This window comes from Anser anser (genome assembly GCF_964211835.1).
Source record: "Anser anser genome assembly, chromosome: 11".
Lineage (NCBI taxonomy): Eukaryota > Metazoa > Chordata > Aves > Anseriformes > Anatidae > Anser > Anser anser.
This window is the reverse complement of record NC_139732.1, coordinates 12,049,172-12,071,309: the sequence shown is the minus strand read 5'-3', so window position 1 is coordinate 12,071,309 and position 22,138 is coordinate 12,049,172. Positions and strand designations below refer to the sequence as shown.

Genomic DNA, 22,138 nt, shown 5'->3' with positions numbered 1-22,138 from the left:
AGCGCACCGAGCTATGCTACCTTACAGCAGCTCCTTTGTGTCCCAGGGGTCTAAGCTGCTCTGCTGGGGCTGTGTTGAGGCTGGGCAGAGGTAATGTAAAATGTGCTGGGCTGGCTGCTCACTGACACTTGTATCACTTACAGCTTTAAGCAGGAAGTAATGTCAAGAGTATTTAACTAGGCGTGTGGTGACTACCTATCACTGATCCTGAGACGTGGTCCTTCGTAAACTCGCAGAGGAAAGCTGTCTCAGGGTTGATGCCTGGAATCCTGAGGAGGATGGGAGCTTATTTCATAGCTCGTGTGCTCACGAGCCCAAAGAGATACTTCAGACAGAGGCAGTGCTCTGAAGGAAATGCAATTTTATGCAAGCCTAGAGCTAGGGATGCCTTGTGGTGAGCCAGAAAGCTGAAGGTGTCAGCAGCCGTAGTCCTGCAGCGCGTGCTAGTGCTGATGGAGCAGAGACGTGTAGGTAACTGTGGCTGTTGCCATCCCTCAGCCCTGCTCTGCTTGTGCCTGGCCCAGGGCTCACGCTGTAGCAGCGGTGTGTATCGATGCCACGTCCCTGGGGTCGCAGTGAATGCTGTCAGTCTTCCTTCCGTGAGCCTGACGGGTAAGCCGCGAGCTCTTAGGCACTGGGGCTCGGGCCTCTGCTGCCAAGTGGAGCATGAAAGATGTTTTATGATGGCTTTAACTAGTGACCTGTGGTGGTGCCCTGAGGAGGTGTGTGCGCTCTAGCAGAGGCCATCCTTGGTCTGCATGCATTTTGTGCCTTGCACCCAGCCCTGAGTGACCCCAAATCCCAGGGCTCCTGCTGCCAGCTCTTCCTCCAGCTCCTCTGAGCTCCAGCAATAGCTGCGTGCGTGGCTGGGCTGAACGGAAGGGAGCCTGAGAGGTGTATTTGGACAAAGACTGCAGGAACTGCTCCCGACTCCTCTGCTGTGCTGACAGTGTGCTGTGTTTCTTGGCAGCTCCTGCCCTGCGAGGCGCAGCCTGCTGCAGCAGCACGCGTGGGAAGATGCGGCTGATCTCCAAGGGACCGCTGGCAACTTCTGCTCTGCTTCTTCCGAGGAAACGATTTCTGAGCAGCAGTAGTTAACGCAATAGGTAAGAGCAGTGTTCATGCGTGTAGAGTGGGCATGCTAATTTATCGTAGACTGCTTTGGGAATTTTTCCAGAGGCCCAAGCAAGGGCTTCATGGGGACGAGGAGCAATCACCTGTGACTATCCTTTTTCTTCACCCTCGACTGTTACCTCGCAGTCTGCTCAGTTGACCTGGTTTCCACATGCATGCTCAGTAACCAGTGCTGTTACGCAGCCTGGTTTTCTTCATTTAGATTTGAGCTGGGTCTCCTGCCTCGGGCAGACACCTCTGCTCGTGTATCTCACGGGCTTCTGGTCTGCCCATGGTGGAGCTGTTCTGGAGAGATGCAGGGCAGAGTCCCAGTGCGCTCCCCAGGGCAGCACCTCAAGCCTGAATGAGGACGCCCCACTGCTGTTGATGCTGGAAGAGCTGTGCCTTGTGTTTAGGTCCATGGGTGAAAAGCCAGTGCTAGCACAGCTCTGAGGGCATTGCTGCCTCAGCCACGCTGAGCTCACAGCTGCTGTAGCAATGGAGGGCTCCCTCGAGCTAGAGGGACCAATTTCTCTTGCATTACAAAGTGGGTACCAAGCCCACTTCTTTAGCTTAGGTTTTGTTGGTACAAACCATGGCTCTTCTGCAGCAATGGAGAAAAACTGATGACCTCTCTTGTCCTCACAAGGGATGGGGGCTTCTGTAACAAGAAGGGTTGCCACAGCAGGAAGGCTGGGGAAAATGTAGGGCTAATGGAGCAGAGGATTTGGTGGCAGAGGACATCGTAAAAAAACACGGTACTCGGTGCTGCTCTTGCCTTGATGTGTGCTGGTGAGGTGAGGTCTGTGCTCAGGCCTCCTGGAGCCCAAGCCTAACGGCAGGCTGAAGGATGCATCTGAGGATGCTGAGGAAACCAGCCAACATCATTGTAAAGTCACACTCCATCGTCTCTTTGAAAAGTCCTGGTGATCTGGGGAGGTTCGTGACACCTGGAAAAAGGCAAATGTCCTAACCATCTTCAGGAAGGGTAAGAAGGAAGATCTGAGGAGCTACAGGCAGATCGTGCTCAGTTTGGTTCCTGAGAGCAAACCCTCTCGGTGCTATTTCCAGGCAGAAAAAGGACAGAGGTGACTGGGAATGGTCCCCTTGGCGCAGGCACATCCAGCCTGACTGACATTCTCCAAGGAGGTTGTGTGGGCAAGAAGTGAGTAGTGAATGCTCATCTGGACCTTGGCAAGGCCTTTAACGTGGTCTCCTCATAGCTAAACTGGGGACATGGGGATCGGAGGCTGGAAAACTGTCTGGGCCACCAGTTTCAGCATGGTCAGCAGTATGAAAGTTGATGCTGGTGGTTCACAGTCCTCAGGGATCAACCCTACAGCCAGCACTGTTTAACATCTTGTTAATTAACATCTTGTTAACAACCTGGCCGGTGCGACAGGTGGGGTCTCAGCAGGTGTGTGCCTGATGCCAAATAGAAGGGAGCAGTTGATCTGCTCGAGGTGGGACCGGAGGGACCTCAGTAAGCCTTGGGCTGCAGGAAACCTCTCGGAGCTGAGCAAAGTGATGGGGGTGGGCGCACCATCCTCCCTCAGGACCTTCTTCTGAGTCCCTGGTAGTGTTGTCTGAACCAATGCTGAGAAATGTTGTGTCCAGTGAAGTCCCACAGCACTGCACAGGAGTTTTCTGCTCCATCCCAGACTGCTTCCACCTTCTTGCCCAATCTGGAGCCTTCCTTGGGAGAGCAGAGTGGGGTTGGTGTGCTCAGTGTGTTAGCAGCTCCAAGGAAGCCACCCTAGTTCCTACTTCTCATCCTTGCTTTGGGGCAGCAGTTGGGGCTGGCCAGGGGGCACCCTGGTGTGAAATTTGGGGCATTGGGCTCTGGAGAAGCACCGCGCCATGAACACCAGCACCCATCTACATCACCAACTGTTGGGTGCCCAACGCAAGGTGAAGGAGCCGGACTCGCCTCCCCATGCAGGAAGCCTCTCTTTCTGCACTCACCATCCATCTCCAGCCACCGAGGCAGAAATGTGTCCCCAAAAACCACCCCGGGGCCGCCGGCTGCAGGGCAAGAAGAGACCAGGGAGCCTCCAACTTGAGGGTGCTGCTCCTGGCCCCCTCGGAAAGCTCGAAGGTGCTCTCCAGCGTGGGGTCTCGCAGGCTTTGCGTGGGCCGCGGGCTCCGTCGCTCTCATCTCGCATCTCTTGCTCACTGGGTAAATCTTGCCTGACGGGGCAGGAAGAGGCACCGAGTGCTGGAAGGGGGAGGAGGCGCTGAGGCGGCAGCGCTGCCGGTTGGTAACCTCAGCGCTTCCTCCCGGCACCGTGCCCCTCGCCCTGAGCAGGGGCTGCGCTGGGGGATGCTGTCCTGATCCCGCCGGCCAGCTCGCCCACGGTCCCCGCGATGGCCACGTCCCCCGGGGGGATCCCCGCTGAGCTGCAAGGTAAGCAGCACCCGCCTCGCTGCTCCTCCTGCCGCGTGGGTGCCCGCTGGTACGCGGCCTCCTCGGCCCCGCAGCTGCGCCAGGGCGAGCGGAGCTGCTTCTGGGCTCCTCGGGGCCTGCAGACACTTCCCAGGGGGTTCTGAGTGAGTCTGCTCCTTCCTGCAAAGCCCGCTTCCTCGAGGATGCTGCTGAGGCCAAAAGCATCCCCAAAACCAGGCTGGTTCCTCCTGCTGACCAGCAGGGTCTGGTGATGCCAAAGCCTTGGGCTGCCCCAGGCTCGGCGGGGAGGGATGCGAAAGGGATGTGAGAAGCCCGCAGCTTCAGGGAAGTTCTCCTGCCTCCTGGAATTGATTGGAGGGAAATTAAAAAGAAGAAAAGTTTGTGGAGGTCTGGAGGTCCTGCCGCCTCACCAGCCCCACCGGTGCTTGCACTGGTGAGGAGCAGCAGGTCACCGCAGCCCTGCTTCCCAGCTCGACCAGGGTGGGTCCCTGGGGACAACGGGAACCTGTGCGGTTCGCTTTTACTCTCCTTGCTTCCCTCGGGTGCGTAACCGAGACAGCAGAGCCCCCGTGGGGACAGAGCCACAAAGAAAAATACCCCCGAGCAGGATGGCTGTGCGGAGAAGGGGCTGGGTGAAACCTTTCAGTGTGGGGATGCAGAAATCCAGGCGAGAGCTTTGCCAGGGCAGCTCCCAGCACACGAGGGACGGGAGCCAGCTGGCAAAGGGTGCAAGGGCTCAGCTGGCTGGGGTCTGCGAGGAAGAGCCGCGGGACGCTGCATCCAGCCGGGGAGCAGCGGTTGCCTGGTGGCAGGGCGCTGGGGACACCTGCCCTCAGGGGACGTGTTGGGTGTTTGGTCCCTCTGGAAGGAGGGGACGGGGCTGCTGCTGTGGTTTAGGGGAGCTGGATGCTCAGCGCTTCTTCCTGGCATGGGGAGCAGGGGGATCTCCTTGGGCACATTGTGCCGTGCACCCCAAGGGCACAGGGGTGCAGGAGAGACTCTGACACTGGTCTTCCCAGAGGGCATCACCGCCTCCCTGGGGACAAAGAAGATCCTCCTGGTCAAGAGCGTCCAGCTGCAGGTGAAATCCAAGTACGACGACTTTATCTTGGTACGTGCAGCATCCTGCACTACGTCCCTCTGCAGTTAGCCTGAGCTGGAGGTGGGGGCCCAAACCTATGGCACACGTGGGGACCCCACTACAGCCCCTGGCCCTGCTACAGGCTGCAGACTTCGTTATCTTAATTATTCATTTGCCTTGCTCCTGCTCTCCCCTCTTACTGGCTGCGGAGGGGTGCAGGGCAGCAGCTCCTGCCTCACCCCGCTCCCATCCCACCGATCTCCCCCTGCCTAGGTGCTGACGCCCTGGCGAGCCTACGTGGTGCCGGCGGTGCTGCCAGTCAGGGTGAGCGCGGGGCTCGGGAGAGCCCCCGGGTTGGGATGGGGGAAAGGGGTGAAGGGGGTCTTGGGGCAGTGTGGGGCGGAGGGGGGGCACCCTTGGGTCCCCTTCTGTGTCCCAAGCCTCCTCTGCCGCAGGTGCACAGCAGCTTCAGCTTCCTGGAGGTGAGGGACATCGCCGTGCGAGAGCCCAGCGTGGTGAGTGGCACCGTGTGGGGCGAGCCCAGTGCCCACCTCCCCGCGGGGGCACCCATGGGTGCTGGGGACAAGTGTGGGTGCAGCCCCGGCTGCTCCTGCTTGGCGGGGACAAGGTGATAAACTGTGGCTGGCTTAACCCAGGCGATGCCAAATTTAGCTGGGAGGTGTTTTAAACCCCGCTAATCCTCTTACAGCGAGGCGGCCGAGGCAGTGGGAGCGAAGCAGGGTGGAGCGGGATGCCTGAACGGGCCCAAAGCAGGGCTGCGGTCCCCTTTAGCATCCTGTCTTCGTTGTGCCCATTAAAGCACTTTCAGAAAGAACAGGCTGGGCAACGGGAGCGTGATCTGTTTAGGAGCAGGCTGCAGGTCTGAGCTCCGGGAGCTGGGGCGGGAGTGCAGAAGCCGGGCTTGGGGGCATCTGGAAAGCCCGGAGGCTGCGGTCCCAGCAGATCGCTGCCATCTCGCTCCTGCGGCTCAGCCAGCCTGTAATTAAATCAAGGAGCGTGTTGCCATGGGATCTGGGAGGAGCTGGAAGCTAAAAAAGCCTCGAAACCCAATTAGAGAAACTCAGGGAGGAAACCTCCGTCAGGGGCTGGCTGGCACAGCAAGATGAGCAGGGCAGCGAGGGAGGTTTGTCGAGACCTGGGCTGGGGGACCGCGGGCGTTAAACCAGCACCACCCTACAGTTTCTGCCAGTTAAACCCTATTCTCCCCCTGACTGTTTTGGGATGGCTCAACAGTGGCTAAACTTGAATTTTTGGGGGGGATCGATGCCTTATTCTAGCACATCACATCATTAATGAATTTCACGTTCTCAGCCGTACCTGTGTTCATAGGCTGGGGCTGGGAGCAGAGGCCGGGTGTTTGGTTGCTGTCACCGCCGTGTCTGTGGGTTTGGGGACACTGACGGTGTTCTCAGGCATCTCCCATCCTTTGGCCTCTGCAGGTTGTCATAGAAACGGACACAGCATCGTACTCCTTCCGGCTCATGTCCTTCGACGACTTGGAGCAAGTTGTCATCCATGTCACCATGTCACTTAAGAAGGTCTTCCCAGACTCATCCCCTGGGTGAGGGTCCTCTGCTCCTTGCGGTTGTCCTGTAGCGACCAGAGGGCTCAGAAAGGTCCAAAACATCTGCTGGGTCCTTGTGGTAGGAGAAAGCCACACTGATGGAGGCCAAATGAGCACCCTGTTCCCCAAACATAGTGGGATGAGCGCCTCTGGTCATCCTCCAGGCTTGGCACACGTCTTGTAGCTGGCGGGGATGCTCTGCCATCCCACCACCATGCTATACTTGGTCCTTCCCTAGGACACTGCTCAAGAACTCGCCCCCCAACCTGTACGAGAGGATCCGGAGGGTCACGGACTCGCTGGAGGAGATGCTGCAGAGCAACCAGGGGCCCTGCGGTGAGCGCACGCCCATCCCCGGGGGTGGGAGCTGGAGGGACAGAGCTCCCCAAAAAAGGGGCAGGACAGGCGAGGGTGAGCAGCCAGGGATGTTCCCATCCACCTGGTGTGATATGGCTGCAAAACCAGTGGCTTCTTCTGCAGCCCGATTCGGAGTGGGAGCTTTTAAAGCTCCAGAGGTTTTAGAGGGAGGAGAGTTAGAGCGGGATGCGCGGATGAGGAGGTGGTTGCTAAAAAGATGATGATGCGAGCACATTTCCTGGCATACCTCTCTTACTGTTATGGCAACGCCTTCATTTCTCAAGTGATGGGGTCATCGTAAGGGGGGAAACTGGGCACTGGGATGATGCCAGGGTTGTGAGGCTGGGGCTCTGTGGGCAGCAGAAAAGCAGAATGTGCCAGGGGAGCCACGACAGAGGAGCAGAGGCTCTGCTGCTCTGCTAACCCAGGGAGAGCCCCTGCCTTCATCCTGCTGCTTTCTGCCCTCCTCAGGGGTCTTCCTCCGTGTTCTCCTTGGGAAGCAGGGCTCATGGTGCCACCTTCTCTTTGCAGGTGGGTTTTCAGAGACCTACGCCGCCTTATGCGATTACAACGGCTTTGCCTTCCGCGAGGAGGTCCAGTGGGTGAGCTGCTCGGCCCTGCGGGGTGTCACCAGGGGAGCAGGATGGGTGCCTCCACTCCAGATGGCGTCCTCATGGGGCTGGGGGACGTCCAGGGGTTGGGGCTGGGGGCGTCCCAGCACAGCAAAGCAGGCTGCCCCCTTGTCCTGGGGGACAACAACCAGCTCTAGGCCCCTGTTCCCACCAGAGCAGGGGCTGCTGTCATCTTCTGGCTGGTGCCTGCAGCAGGGGCCAAGGAGCCACCACACCGTGGTGAAGGCTACCCCCTGTTTGGGACACGTGCCTTGATGGCCAGGGGATCTTTGAAGCTTTGAGGCACCGAAGCCCTTCCCAGGAGCTGGCACTGAGCTCCATCCGTGTGTCTGTCCCCTCGGACAGGATGTGGACAACATCTACCACGGCCAAGACTGCCGGGAGTTCAACCTGCTGGATTTCAGCCACCTGGAGAGCCGGTGAGTGCCTTGGCCCCGCTGCACGGCGCCCTTTGCTGTGCCACCGTGTGTCCCCCCCGTGGCAGGGTTCAGTGGGTGGCACGTCACGCTTCTCTGCTAGCCTTCAGACCTTGCCTTGTGCCTCAGAGAGGACACATCTGCAGCCTGTGCTTGTCCTCCCGCAGCTAGAAGCCCTGTCCCGTGGGGCACGAGGCCGGGCAGACTTCGTTTTTAACATGTAAACGAGGCAGGCAGCCCGTTACCAGTTACGGGGTGCGAGCAGAAGGCCTCATCAGCCAGGCGTTTCCCCATGCAAAGCAGCCGGCTCCGCTCGCAGCTGCGAGGCTTTGCACGGCTCGGAGGGCTTGCAGCCCTGCTGCCTCCCCAGATTGCTGTTATTGCGTGGGTTAGCACCTCGTGATGGGCCCACAAACTCCAGCCGTGCTCAGGGACGCATGTGGGGGGCTGCGGGGATGGCCGCTGACTCCCTCGTCCCCGCCTCCCCCCAGGGATGTGGCGCTGAGCGTCGCTGCCTTGTCCTTCAACCTGTGGTTCACCAAGCTCTCCTGCAAGGACTTCAGGCTGGTGAGTGCGCAGGTGCCGAGCCCTCTGTCCCCGCCGGCGGTGCCGGGGCCTGAGAGGCTTTGTCCCCCGCAGAACCAGGAGATCGCCGAGCAGCTGCTGTACATGCTCAGCAAGTCGGTGACGCTGGAGGAGCTGGCACTGGAGAACAGCGGGCTGAGATGGTACGGGAAGGCCTCGCTTCCCCGGGGGGGCCCTGTGGCGTTGCTGGATGAGGGCCTCGGGCTGCGCAGGGAACCCCCTGCCCTTCCTCCTGCTGCTTTGCCAGCTGCGCTGCTGAATTCTTAAAATGGCAAAAGTTTGGGTGCAACACTTGAGCACCTGGCAGGACAAGCTCCTGCTGCCCAAACCGGTGGCTGGAGGACAGGGATGCTGTGGCACTGAACAGGTTTCAAGATGCAGAGGGAATTGGGAATTTAGGAATGTGGGGGTCCTTGGGGTGGGGGGAGAGGCTCTACTTGTGGATCGAGCCGGCATGGTGGCACGTCCCTGCAAGGCCACGGGGTGGTGGCTGCATCTCCCGGGGGTGTCCTCCTCCCCACAGCGACTTTGCACAGAGGATGGCCCAGGCACTCAGCAGACATCCCGACTCCGTCCTGCACACCATCAGCCTCGCCGGCAACCAGCTGGAGGACAGAGGTACCTGACGGCATGAGATCAAGCCCACACGAGATGTTTCCCTCTGCATCCCAGCCCTCTGTCCATGCCGGGGTCCCCGTGCCCGTGGTGGGGCCCACGCTGCCCCGCTTGTGCGTGATGTGAGCAGCTGGTTGCTGAGGGTTTGTTCTGCTCTCACCAGGGGTAATCGCCTTCAGCCGGCACTTTGAGAAGAGACCCAAGGGCCTGCAGAGCCTCAACCTGGCCAGGACGATGCTTGCTGCTAAAGGTATGTCCAAGCTGGGCTCCTGGAGGGGCCACGGGGCCCCCTGCGGTGCCGTGCTGAAGGATGCGACGTGCTGCTGCCCAAAGCCCATGTCTTCCTCCCCCATGCAGGGATGAGCACGCTGTGCCAGGCGCTCGCAGCCAACGAAGCCATCGGCTCCTCGCTCCGGCACCTGGACCTCTCGGGGAACCCCGGCAGCTTGGCTGTGGAGGACACCACCGTGAGCATGGGGCAGCGCTGCCGGGGTGGGAGATGCCACCAGGAGCGAGGGGGCACCCGGGGCGCTGCTGGGGTTTGTGGGGTGGGTAGCGTGGTCCTGGACGAGGTGCTGAGCCCTTTCTCCTGCAGAGCTTGCAGAGCCTCCTGGGCCGCTGCGCCTCGCTCACGCACCTCAGCCTGGCTGCCACCGACTGCTCCCTGGACACCGTGAGTCCAAATGCGCTGCCGTGGGGCTCAGCACCCTTCCCTTTCTGGTCCATCTTGGGGTTGTGTGCCCTGGCTGAGTGGTGCTTCTCCTCCCCCCATCCCACAGCTCTTTGGGGCACTGGTCCAAGGATGCTGCGCCAGCCTGGTCCACCTGGACCTCTCCAAAAACACATACTCGCACCGGTGAGCCCCAGATCGCAGAGGGGAGCGGGCAGGTGGTTGGTGATGGTGAAATGATACCATTTTGTGCCCTTCCCTTCCAGGAAGGCGAAAGCTGTCCCTCCTGACATCAAGCAGTTCTTCAGCCAGGCCCGTGCGCTCAGGCACGTCTCCATGGCGGGTACCAAGCTGCCTCCAGATGCCGTCAGGTCTGGGATGGGGATCGGAGCCTGCCAAGGGGGTGGATTTGGGGTGGATTTGGTCCGGGTGCTGTCACCTGGGGCTTTGCAGGGAAGTTGGATGGGGCTGCAAGGGGCAGAGCCCATGTTGCCCATGCTGATGGGTGGCTTTGGGGTCTTTTCCAGGGCCATGCTGCAAGGGCTGGCGTACAACAGCCACGTCAGTGATCTGCACCTGGATCTTAGCAGCTGCGAGGTGAGGGAGGGCACCCACGGGTGCCATGGGTCCGTGTGACAGTCCCGACAGCAGGATCTCATTGGTGGGGCTCCCCTTGTACCAATGTCTTGCTGTTTGCTCCAAGCTGAGGTCGGCGGGGGCCCAGGTCATCCAGGATCTCATCCCCGACGCCAGCGCCATCAGCGACCTGGATCTGTCTGACAACGGTGGGTCCCTTCCTGCACCCGGGGAGGTTCTCCTGCCTTGGGCTGCTCCCCAGAGGCCAGCTCAGATCTGTGGATGTGTAGGACAGGGGTGGAGTCCCACCAGGCACCCTTGCACTTATCCTGACCTGCTTCCCTTGCCTGGCCACTCAGAGGACTGTCCTGGTGCGTCCACCCATCACCCACGGCATTGCTCTGTGAATCCCCCCCCCGATGTTTAACCCAACATCAGGGGGTGCTCATTGCCCGTAAAAGTCCTTCCACAGCAGCAGCCACCGGGCAACCATCTCAGCAAAGGGTCTGGTGCCAGGGCCAGTGGTTTGAAGGCACCCAAACACCTGCTGTGGATATCTGCCCGAGAGGTTACCACCCTGTCAGGCCTTATGACTTTCTGCCCTCAAAGCCAGAACCTACCTGCCTTCCCCAGGTGGGAAGTCCTTGCGTGTCCTCTTCTCCCTCTGCTCATGTCCTTGCCAGCAAAGTCCCACCTCACCAGCACAGGGCATGGGGCAGCTGCCTCACCCGCTGCCCCCTCCTGCCTCAGGCTCTGCCTAAAATCAGGCTCTGCCTAAAATGGTCACCTCATGTCTCTCGTGCCACAAACCTCCTCAGCTGGCTTCATCCGAAGCAGTCTGACATTGCTGGCTCAGGTTTTGAGGCTAGGTGAGATATGGAGGTGATCTCTTTGGGCTGACCTTGTCCACGGGAATTTGCTGTCTGTGCTTGACCATGTCCTGCCTCTGCAGCCATGGGGCTATGGGAGAACCACTGTAATTATTGCAGAAATCAATCCTTTTGCCTCTTTAATTTCACCTAAAAGGCCTCAAAGCTTAAAGCGACCTTGCTGAAATCTCACAGCAGATCACACAACATCTCTACAGCCAGACGCCTCTAGGAAAGCTGATGTGTTTTGGGTCACTCGAAACCTCATCTTGGTCTTGGTCCCCTTGGCTCACAGATGCTCCAAAACTCGCTGTTTTAACCAAAATGCCCAGCCAAGCTTCCCCCAGATGTGTTTATGGGAAGAGGGCCAGGGGGTGCTCCAGAGACCTTTCTGCTCTCCTACGTGGTGGCTCTGTGAGGGTCCCTGTGGGGACCATGGTGCCACCTCGGTGCTCCTCTGTGGTCCGGAGGGCTGGGAGCATCGCGGCGTGCTCATCTCTCGCAGGCTTCGACTCCGATATGGTGACGCTGGTGCTGTCCATTGGCAGAAGCAAGTCCATCCGGCACGTCTCGCTGGGGAAGAACTTCAACATCAAATCCAAGTACGTATGGGCAGCGGCACCTTGTCCCCAGGCCAGGAGCCCCTATAGCGCTGTGCACCCTGAGTGCGCGCGTAACCGCCCGCCTCTCCCGCAGGGACGGGCTGCTGGACGTCCTGCACCGCATCGTCCAGCTCACCCAGGAGGACGACTGCGTGAGTACTGCCCATCCCTGTCCACCTCCAACCATCCCACCTGTGCCCTGACCTCAGCCGCTGAGCAGCCTCCATCCCTGGGGCCACCCACGTGTCCCCGCCGCGTGGCTGCAGCTCTGCAGGGCGATCAGGTGTGCCGTGATGGGGACAGCCACATCTCCCCCTCCTCTTCTCCCACCCAGCCCCTCCAGTCCCTGTCTGTGGCCGAGTCGCGCCTCAAGCTGGGAACCAACGTCCTGCTGAGCGCCCTGGGCAGCAACACCAGCCTCACCGCGCTGGACATCAGCGGCAACGCCATGGGTGACACCGGCGCCAAGATGTTGGCCAAGGCCCTGCAGATCAACACGAAGCTCAGGTAGCAGCAGGACCATGCAGACCTCCTCCTGGGGGCTGTTTTGCCGTGGTGGCTGTGATACGATGGCCTGGGTTGGGAAGTTGATGCCACCAGAGGATGCTCCTTGTGACAACAAGCCTGGTCCTGGCCATGCCATGACCGTATCTCGCTCTCGTGACAGCCAGCTGGCAGTGCTGGTGACATGCGTGGTGACACGCAAAGGGCAAGGGAGCAGCTGGGTCTCTGTACTTGCAGGGTGGCCCTGTGCCAGCACATGCCAGCTCTTGGCCACATTTTTGCATCTGCATGGTCCAGGAGGCTACAGCTGGACCCATGCAGTCACTGCCTCACTGTGCTCTGTCATCCAGATCCTAAAATGTCCCTTTTTGACCGTGTTCTGTCTGAAAAGGGAAGGAGGCTGCTGAGGACAGAACACAGGCAAGGCTCTGTCCTGCTTGGCAGGCGGGCAAGGCTCATTCCTGTCCTCTTTGCAGGACCGTGGTTTGGGACAGGAACAACACAACTGCCCTTGGCCTCCTGGAGGTGGCTCAGGCTTTGGAGAGGTAAGGAAGGAGCAGCCTGGTCCTCCAGGCCCACTGCCACCATGCAGAAGAGACTGGCATCAGGGTGTCACTGTCCCCAGGGCCTCATATCCCCAGACGCATTGCGCACAGTACCAGTGGGTTGTAAGCAGGGTCCGAGCAAGCTTCCACACAACCTGCAACCCCTTGGGTGATGACAATTCAGTTCTGGTCTCAGCACCTTCAGGGCTCTGGGGCCAGCTGTGACCCAGCTTTCCCCAGCCCCATCCCACCCTGAACCATGCCTCAAACTGATCTGCTGCTTGTGGGGACCTGGAGACCCTGTGCTCCTTGCCATGAAGGATGGGTAGAAACATCCACCTACCCGGGCTGCCATGTGGCCGTGTAGGTGCTCTGGAGGTCTGAACAAAGAGGACTTGGGCTGGTGAGGACGGATGGAGAGCATGGGTCATTGCAGCCCCATCGGGGTTTGCTGGTCCACAGGGTTGTCCTTCTCCAAAGCTGGACCTGGGTGGTCTTGGGACCTCCATGGGACGGGACCTCCATGGGACAGTCCCCACCAGGCTGCCGTGTCGGGCTCCCTGCCACGCGGGGCAGTGCCCTCGGCTCACCCCATCCCTTCCCCGGCAGGAACTACACCCTCAAGTCCATGCCCCTGCCGATGAGCGACGTGGCGCAGGCGTACCGCAGCAACCCCGAGAGGACAGAGGAGGCCGTGCACAAGGTTGGGGGACGCGGGCTGGGGTTGGGGTCTGGGGAACGGGTCTGGCTGCTGACATCCATCCGTCCGCCTGCTGCAGCTCCAGTCCTGCCTGGCGAGGAACCAGATGCGTCGCGCGCTGCCCGTGCAGACCTTCCGGCTGCAGCAGGGCATCCTGGCCTCCTCCTCCGAGCAGGTGACGCTGCCCCGTTCCTCGTCCCCCATCAGGGACAGCCCTGAGCACCGCGGGCAGGACGCGCAGCCTGCCCCGTCCTCGCCGTGCCCTCTGCTGGCAGGGGAGCTGGCAGCGACGCTCGGGTACCCGCGGGTGACGCAGCTCCTCCGCTCTGCTCCAGATGGTGAACGAGATCTGCTTGAGCGTGCAGAAGCACGTCGACATCCTGAGCTCCTGCCCGGGCCGGGAGGTGGAGGCGGACATCCTCTGTGCCGAGGAAGCCATCAGGAACGCCAACCTGGCCGTCAGCGTGAGTCTGCTGCGTGCGGGGCGGCCCGCATCACACCGGTGCGGGGAGACGGCCCAAAGTGCTCAGATTTGGGATCAAAGCAGTTTATTGATTTGTTAATGGCATGATTAACTGGCAGTCAGCTAACATCGGTATCGTCAGCGCAACAGCTGCGTGTGAGCAAATGCTTGCAAAATGTTAAAGAACAGATACAAAATTTGAACCCCTTTCTGTAACAAGTCCCAAAATGTTCCAACACCCCCTCCACACGTGCATGCAGACTCACTTTTGTGCACGCTTGCAGCCCCTCTTCAGCAAGGGGTTTTCCCTGCTCACCCACCCCTCCTGCAGCAGCTTTGAGGGGCCCCCACTTCAGCAACACCCCTGGCCCGCGACACCCATCCTGACTTCTCAGGCTGTGGGGAGATGGAGGAGGACAGCACTGATGGAACCCCAGCACGTTGCTGGTGCAGGGGATGCTCCCCCATGGATGCAGACTTCCCATGGCTGAGCAGAGCAAGGGTGAGGTGCCGCGGGATGACCCACGCGTGCTCTCTCCCCGTTGCAGATCTTGCCCCTGTTGTACGAAGCAGGGAACACCCCGTACCAGAGCGGCAAGCTGCAGCACAAGCTGGAGTGTCTCACGGAGGAAGCGTCGCAGAGCTGCGGCCGGGAAATCCAGGTGGGAACCCTTGGGGAGCTGCTGGAGAGCAGGGGGCTGCCAGCAGCATGGGATGCTCGTCCGCCCTGGCCCAAGATGCAGTGAAGCCCCAGATGCCGGGACTTCCCCTGTCCTTACCCTCCACAGCACCTCTTGGAACAAACAGGAGAACACCCAGCTCCAGGTAAGGTGCTGAAAACTCCCTTTTCTCCCCAAATTCTGGGTCTGCCGCAGGCAATCATGCAGGCAGCGATGGACACGGCGCACAACCTGTGCCCGCCCGTGATGCAGAAGAGCGGCGTGAGGGACCAGCTGATCAACGCCATGTCGGAGCGCATCCACCTCCAGGAGCACCTCAACCTCAGCTCCGTCCTGGACCAGATGGTCACCGACGTCTTCAGCAAGCTGAAGTGGGTGACGTGCCTTGCTCCTTTTTCTTCCAGCAGCGTGGGGTTAAGTGGTGGTTCTGGGGAACCCCAACAATGTGATGCTTTTCACTCGTGTCCAGTTTGGGGCTGGGAAGTCCCATGGGGTGCCGTTCCTGCGAGCACATCCCACTGCTGGGAAAGGGGCGCACGGAGGCAGGGGGGCTGCAGGCACCTTACTCTATCCTGCCTTGCCGCATGTCTCCTCTGGGAAGTGACGGCGGGCACCTGCGGCATCCCTGATGCACCTCTCTCTGCTCCCAGCGAGATCAAGCTGTCCGTCACGGCCGCCGTGGCCGACTGCATCGTGGATGCCGTGCTGGGAGACCTGTCTGCTGCCCAGTGCAAGCTGGTGAGTGCTGGGGTGCCAAACCCCATGGAGAGGACGTGGCAAGGCGGGGGTCTTAGCAGACACCACTCAGCATGGTGAGCGTGGGTTTGCTGTCCGCAAAGCAGGACCGTTCCCACCCAGGTTGATGTTCCTCCTGGGACATCTTCTCCCAAGGTGGCCACGGCAGAATTAAGGTCGCGTGGCTCTTCCATGTCCCACGGGGAGGCGTGGTGGGGTGCTGGGGTGGAGCTGGGCACCTGGGCCAGGAGCACCCTGGCGCCACCGGGGCCAGCAGCCGGCTAATCAGCCCTAAATCCCCTTGCAAATCCCAGCCGCAGGCAGGGAGCAGAGCAGCACGTCGTGCTTCAGCCGGAGGGATAATTTAAGCGCTTCCTAATGGTTTTAGGCAGAGAGCCTCCCCACGCATGGGCTGGATCTCCTGGAGCCCACTGAGGACGATGCCGCCGCGCTGGCGCGGAGCAGGAACCTCTCGGACCTCGCTGAGAAAGGCTTCGCAGTGGAGGAGGTAGGGCTTGGTCCCCCCCTTGGGCTCAGTGATGACCCTGCCGCTGCGTGATGATGCCCACGGGCTTTTATCCGCATTATGGGATGATGCCGGGCTTAGCGCTGCTGCCTCTGTGGGCTCGGACAGCCTAAGGCACGTCCTGGCCATGCCCCCGGCCACACGTGTCCCCTCCAGCCTTCTGGCACATGTGGCACGGGGTGACAGCCAGCAGAGCACCAGCCCGGCACCCAGGCCGTGCAGATGCTTATCTGGGCGCCAGCGATGAGCTGGACCGGGGATGGAGGGGTGCACCCAGCGCGGGGCAAGGGCTGGCCGGGTCCATCCTCCCAGCGGGGTGATGCTGGATGATCCTTGGTGGTGATCCATGATGGTGATGATCCGTGAACGATGATCCCTGATGATGATGAAACACGGCCGGATCTCCAGCCTGGAGGACCCCACGGCCGCTGGCTGTCCCTGTGCCACCGGTGGCCGGGAACCACTGCAGGCTCTCTCCACCCTTCTCTCCCTGCAGTACAAGATGGCTCTGCGGAGGAAGAACAAGCATTTCAGGAGCATTCGGCCCACGCCGACCGTGAGAAGTAAGGCCACCGCACAGCTTTCCCTGCTTGCTCAGCGGGCATCCACACCGGGGTGTCCCCATGTCCCCACCCCGATGTTATAGGGACAGGGGGGGCTTACACCATGAATTTGGGGTGCGATGGTCCTGCAGGGTCTTTGTGGTCCAGCTGGGAAAATTCCCTGAGCTCCCCAGGTGGGATGCTGGGAGGTTTGGGGACAGTTCTGGAGGTTTCAATGTTCCAGCCATCGCATCTGGAGGGGGGGGAGGGGGGGATCACCCATGGGTGCTGCAGGGTGCTGAGCTGCCCCAGGCTTTTTGGTGGCTGTTTTTATCCCACAAAACCCTGCCCACGTGGGCTGCCCGGGGTCAGCTGGAGTGTGTCAGGATCGTGGCAGGGGGCTGCTGGGGCGGCTTTTGGCTGGGGGGGGCGGCTGTGATGCCTGTCTGCTTTGGCTGAAGCAGTGCTCACGCTGCACCCCCGCTGCCTTGCATCCATGTAGACCCCTGACACCCCAAAATCTGCAGCATCCTGCCCCCCCCCCCCCCGGCTTTCCCCAAATTACCCATGCCGAGCATAACCAGACAGCACGGGGAGCTGCCCACCAGGCTGGGACGACACATGGGGGGAAGGAGATGGGGCAGACCCAAATCACCCCCTGCCTGCAACCCAGCCCCGTCCCCAAAAATGCCATCTGGAGGTGGCGGCGAGGGGGGGGGGGGGGGGGGGGGGGGGGAGTGCATTTTGGCGACCCACGCGCTCGGTGGGCATCTCGGGGCTGAGCTGCAAGGGTCCCTGAGCATCCCTCCCCCTGCATCCCTGGGGACCGCGCTGCGCCGTCGGCGTGGCAGCAGGATCCGTCCCCGGCTGCGCTGCAAAGCTGCTGCCCGGGGGCTGACGCGCAAGCTCTCCCCGCCGTCAGCGGCGGCACGGAGCATCCACGCATCCCCGCTCCTCGCCGCGTGGCCATCGGTGGGCTTCTCGCCCTTCGCCAGGTCCCTCGGAGCTGGAGCTGCCGGCCAGCGGCAAGGCGCGCCCGGCTGCCACAAAGGATGCTGAGCCCGCCGCCGGCGCGCTCCCCGGCACGCCGCCCGCCGAAGCCCTCATGGACCTTCCGACCGCGGGCGAGAGGCTGGAGCACTGCACCAAAGCCAGGCCCAGGCCCAACCGCAGGCACAAGCAGCCGCCAAGCAAGCCGAACGTGAGCCCCGCGTTGGTTTTTCCTGAGCAGGGAGAGGGTGGATGCGCATGGGTTCTGATTTTTTTATTATTATTATTGTTTTTCTCGGAAGGGTGAATTCCCTTCACCGGCAGGATGAAGGCAGGGAAACGGGGTGCGCGGAGCAGCGGCCGGTTTATTATTTTATTATTCTGTGTTGTGTGCCTGAGCCGCCGCCGCGACCGGAGCTCGGAGGACAGGCAGGGGGCTCGGGGGGGGCAGGCAGGCACCCGCTCCTTGTTTATGACTCTGCAATGCAAATCACAGGGGCTGGGGGAGAATCGGGGAGGGAAAAAAAATCAGAGTGCGTGCAGGGGGCTGTGTGTCTGTCAGTGGCTCTGTCTCCCTCCATCCATCCGTGATGAATTTTCTCCCATGGTTCGAAAATGGTTTTGGGGAGCATCAGGCAGTGAAACGCAGCCCTCGGTGGCGCGGGCGCTGCCAGCCCCAGAGGGGTGGGATGTGCTGGGCAGCTGCTGCCTGCAGCACTTCCCCTGCTCCTCCGGCTGGTTTGGAAGCAAAAAGCAACTTTTGGGTGCTCCGGGAGCAGAGCTCGCGGTGGGGATGGAGGAGGGGAGGCTGGGTGCGTGCAAGGCTGTCAGCAGCTCGGGTCACCCTCTGCCAGGAGCTTCAGCACCCAAAGCGAGCGGGGAGGGGGCTCTGGGGGGACCCAAACCCCGTGGGTGGCAGCAGGGCCGGACCCCGATGGCGCCAGCTTGTTCCCCTGCCACCAAGCTGCGTCTGGATCCGTCCACACGTCAGAAAGCCCCGGCTCGCCTGGCCACAGCGATGCTCAGGCTGGGCAGGACCTGTGGCCGGCCCACCGGTGGCTCGAGGATGAGGAGGAGCAGCAGGAGCCGCTCGGCCGCAGCCCCGGGGCTGTCACCTTGGCACGCCGCGCTGCAGCGCGGGGGGCCGCGGGGGCCTGGCACCGCTGCCGGTGTCGGAGGAGGAAGGAGAGGCACGACTCCAGCTGCAATGAAAAGGCGTTACGGGTTGGAATGCCACCAGCAGGGAAGTGCCTGGTCGATAGGAAGCCACTGACGCGGTGCCAGGGCCAGGCCCTCCTCTGTGGACAGATTTGCTGCCTGGCACGGAGCGGTGACCTTCACCTGGCCACGGGGTTGCCCCGAGGTGGATGAGGGTGGCCTCCACGTGGGGAAGCCTCCGAGGGGCAGCAGCAGCCCCGCTGTGCAGGTGGCAGGATGCAGATCTCTTAGGGCACCAGTGCCATCTCCCTCTGGGGGCACCGATGGCCTTTTCTTGGGGCTCAGATCCCTGCCAAAGGCAGCTGGATCGGAGACCTGGCCCAGCTGTAGGAGGGCTCTTGCTAGACGTGGAGGTGATATCCAGCTGCTCCTCGCCTCGGCAGTGCCCAGAGGGCAGGCTTGGCCACCAAGTGTCCCCAAGGAGGGTCAGAGAGGCAATGCACGTGCAAGACGGGTGCCGCAGTGTCAGGGTGCCGTAGCGACGGGGCTGGTGGTGGGGCAGGAGCCGTGCGGGCTGTGCGAGGGGCTGGCAGCACCCAGGGGAGCCCCTGATGGGGGACACAGCAAAGCTGGAGGGGGCTCAGAGCTGGGGCACAGTGCAGTGGGGTTTCCATGCTGGTGGTGGGATGGTGCGATGAGCCTGCTCAGGACACGGGGGCTGTACTTGTTGGTGCAGGGGGTTTTTGGCTGATGTGGGGGCTCAGGGAGCCCACCCGTGGCTGATGACCATGCTTGCCCGCAGGTGCAGCCTGTGGTCCATGAGAACAGTGAGGACAGGAGCATCACCCGCGTGGATGAGGGCCTGGAGGACTTCTTCACCAAGAGGCTCATCAGCGAGGAGCTGCCGTAAGCCATGGGGGTGGCTGCAGCCCCCGGATGGGTCCCACCACCCATCCATCACTGTGCATGGTGCTCCTGCAGCCCATGCCCAGGGCTGTCTGTGCCTGCTGTGCTGGCCAAGTGCCTGAAGAGATGCTGGGGGAAAGAGCATGCTGTGCCCTGGGCACCCAGCGGGGCAGAGCTCGTGTTCCCCCCGGGGGGTTTCCATGGGCAAAGTGGGTGGGAGAGGGTGGTGGTGGTGGTGGTGGCAGTGGGAAGTGGTGGTGGCACCTGGAGGGAACAGATGCCTTTGCCAGGCTGGGTCTAGGATCCATAATTTGGGGGGTGATGGGGAACACAACAGCCTCGAGCTCATCTTTTCCCTGTTTCTTCCCCCAGCCCCATGGTGCTGGAGACCGGCCCCGGATCAGCCCCTCTGGTGTCCTCCAGCTCCCGCACCCTCAAGAAGAAAATCGGGAATTTTTTTGCCTTCAAGAAGCCCAAATCCAGCCGGGGCTCGCGGTGCGAGAAGGAGCCGGAGGGCAGCACGGCAGCTCCCAGGAGCAGGCGGTCGATGCTCAGTGACATTTTACGGGCCCCCAGCAAGGCGGGCGAGCCGGGCAAGGCGCTGAGCAAATCCGAGGAGGGGGCCCTCAGCACCGAGCCCGAGCACAGCCAGACCCCCGAGGCTGCCCGCAGGATCAGGCCCAAGTACTCGCGGGAGGGCAAGTCCCAGTCCCTCATCCTGCTGCCCGGGGAGGACGAGGAGGCGCTGGGGGTCAGGCAGGACAAGGTAAGCATCGCCACGACCAGTCCCAAAAATGTCACCTTGGATGACCTTGTCAGTGGGCTGGGTGCTGTTCCCACCAACGGGGGGGTGGTGGGATAAGATGGGGCCACAGGGAGCCTTGAGCAGAAGACCCATGGGGCTGGGTGCTGTGCCCCTCACCCTGGCACGGTCTTCATGTCCCACAGAAGAGGCACCTGGAGAAGAGCGACGGGGAGCTGCCCAACTCCTTCGAGCAGCGCGTCCACGTCATGCTGCACCGCATGGGTGTCACCAAGGGCCTGGCCGCCGAGGGCAAGAAGCAGCAGGTGGGGCTGGATGGAGCCTCCTGAGGGACACAGCCCGCACCCACCTGGGCAGCGAGGTGGTGGCCCCCGGGACAGGTGACACTGAGCTGTGCTGCCACCGCCCTGTCACCTAGCCCACTGCAAGGGGACCATCATACGGGCTGCTACGTGGTGCATGGTGTCTGTCTGTCTGTCTGTCCTTCCCAACCCCCCCAGCCTCTTGTCCCCCACCCCTCACCATCTTTCTTTTCCCTTGCAGAGCAAAGACAACGAGATCAAGAAAGCCGGTTCAGATGGTGAGGGCCCACGTCTCCTCCAGCCTCCCTCCACCCCTGGGTGCCACCCCGCTGGGCTCCCTGATGGCCTGGGGGCTGATGGCACAGGGTGACCTCGGTGTACTGAAGCCGGCCGGTGGCCTGTGTTTGCAGGGGACATCGTGGACAGCTCTGCGGACTCCCCGCCGTCCCTGAAGGCCCGCACGCACTCCGTGTCCACAGGTAGGTGGGCCCGGGGTGGGAAGGGGCACCTGGGCAGGGTCCCACCGCCCAGGGCTGCCCAACCCTGGTCAAGGAACCCCGGGATCCCTCGTTCCCCCTCCGCGGGGTCGCAGGGACGTAGCCACGCTCTTCCCCGCAGACGTGGCCCTGCGCGGCGCGGCGGAGCCCAGCCCGGCCTGGAAAGCGCTGGGGCGGCAGCTGAACGCCGAGCTGATGGGGCCGAGCTGGGAGCAGCCCCGGCGCTGCTCCGCGGGCCCCGAGCAGAGCGGGCAGCCGGCGTGCCGCGAGGCCTGGAGCAGCAGCCTGCCGCGGCCGGGGAGGAGCGCGCCGCCGCGCCGCATCAGCCACGGCGGGGAGCCGGCCGCCGGCACCCCCCTGCCCACATCGCCCCGCTCTGGCACCGAAGGTACCCGAACCGCCGGCGACTCGCGGCCGTGTGGTGCACCCCGAGCCCTGCTCCGGGGGCAGCCGGACCTTCTGATGCCGTCTCCTGCTGCTTTTGCAGACAATCGCCTGACGCCGCGGCTGGCTGCGCCCAGCGGCCGCCGGGCTGTGTCAGTCCACGAGGAGCAGCTCAGGGAGCCGCAGTGCCTGGCCGAGCTGGGAAGTAAGTGGGGGCCAGCTGCAGACACGCTTGGCACCCGTCCGGCGAAGCGCCCTCATGCCCCACCTGCCCCCTGCTTCGCTGCCATGCCCCAGCCTCGGGCCCAGAGCTGTCCCCACACCGGTGGCACGGTGGTGACGTGCTGCCTGCTTGTGTTTCCCCCAGCCGTGACGATTCCCCTCCGTCTGCGGCGGTCGCCTGTGCTGAAACGGAGACCGGAGGTGACGGGCGAGCCCAGCCCAGCCTCAGAGGCAGGAGGTGAGGCCGGGGGGGAGGTGCAGTGCCCCTCACGCTAAGCGAGGCCCGCACCCGCTCACCCCAGTGTTTGTGGCTTTTCCAGGCACCACGCCGCAGGACCGGCCCCGTGCCGGGCTGGAGGAACCGCAGCCAGGAGCGACGGGGTACGGGGAGCGGCCAGGAGGCCTGACACAGACTGTTGTGAACGCACAAGACTCAGCCGTAGACCAAAGAAGCCCCGTGCCAGGCCAGGAGGAGCCGGCCCTGGGACAGTGAGCCCCTGCATGCCGCTGCACTGTCCCCAATAAAACCCTGCAAGCAAGCGCACGGTGACGGGGTGATTAGCGACAGGGGCGCGGGGTCTGCTCCGTGCCCCGCTCCTGCACCGCGTTGGCGTGGCTGAGGGCCTGGCAGCATCGCCGTCTACTCCAGAAGGCAGCAGCCACTTTTCGCTGCAGCGACGGCCCCGTTTGGGGCATCGGCAGTGACCAGGGGG

The 22,138-nt window shown here is 62.2% G+C and overlaps 1 protein-coding gene across 1 annotated transcript; it reads left to right on the top strand.

Annotated features, from left to right (window-relative positions):
• The first annotated feature begins 1,182 nt into the window (after window positions 1-1,182).
• Window positions 1,183-21,964, top strand: CARMIL2 (capping protein regulator and myosin 1 linker 2). Its single transcript, XM_083851953.1, has 40 exons — window positions 1,183-3,520; window positions 4,540-4,631; window positions 4,875-4,925; window positions 5,057-5,116; window positions 6,062-6,183; window positions 6,425-6,522; window positions 7,075-7,145; window positions 7,521-7,594; window positions 8,083-8,158; window positions 8,231-8,319; window positions 8,700-8,794; window positions 8,955-9,041; window positions 9,149-9,258; window positions 9,387-9,464; window positions 9,571-9,647; window positions 9,728-9,832; window positions 9,989-10,058; window positions 10,165-10,246; window positions 11,412-11,508; window positions 11,603-11,660; window positions 11,843-12,015; window positions 12,489-12,557; window positions 13,167-13,260; window positions 13,337-13,432; window positions 13,593-13,721; window positions 14,269-14,382; window positions 14,596-14,771; window positions 15,051-15,138; window positions 15,524-15,643; window positions 16,158-16,224; window positions 17,199-17,404; window positions 19,154-19,257; window positions 19,630-20,023; window positions 20,206-20,325; window positions 20,564-20,600; window positions 20,733-20,801; window positions 20,941-21,207; window positions 21,307-21,408; window positions 21,571-21,663; window positions 21,746-21,964. The coding sequence occupies exons 1-40, from the start codon at window positions 3,481-3,483 to the stop codon at window positions 21,916-21,918; spliced, it is 4,323 nt and encodes a 1,440-aa protein (XP_083708079.1). The 5' UTR covers window positions 1,183-3,480; the 3' UTR covers window positions 21,919-21,964.
• The last annotated feature ends 174 nt before the right edge of the window (window positions 21,965-22,138 follow it).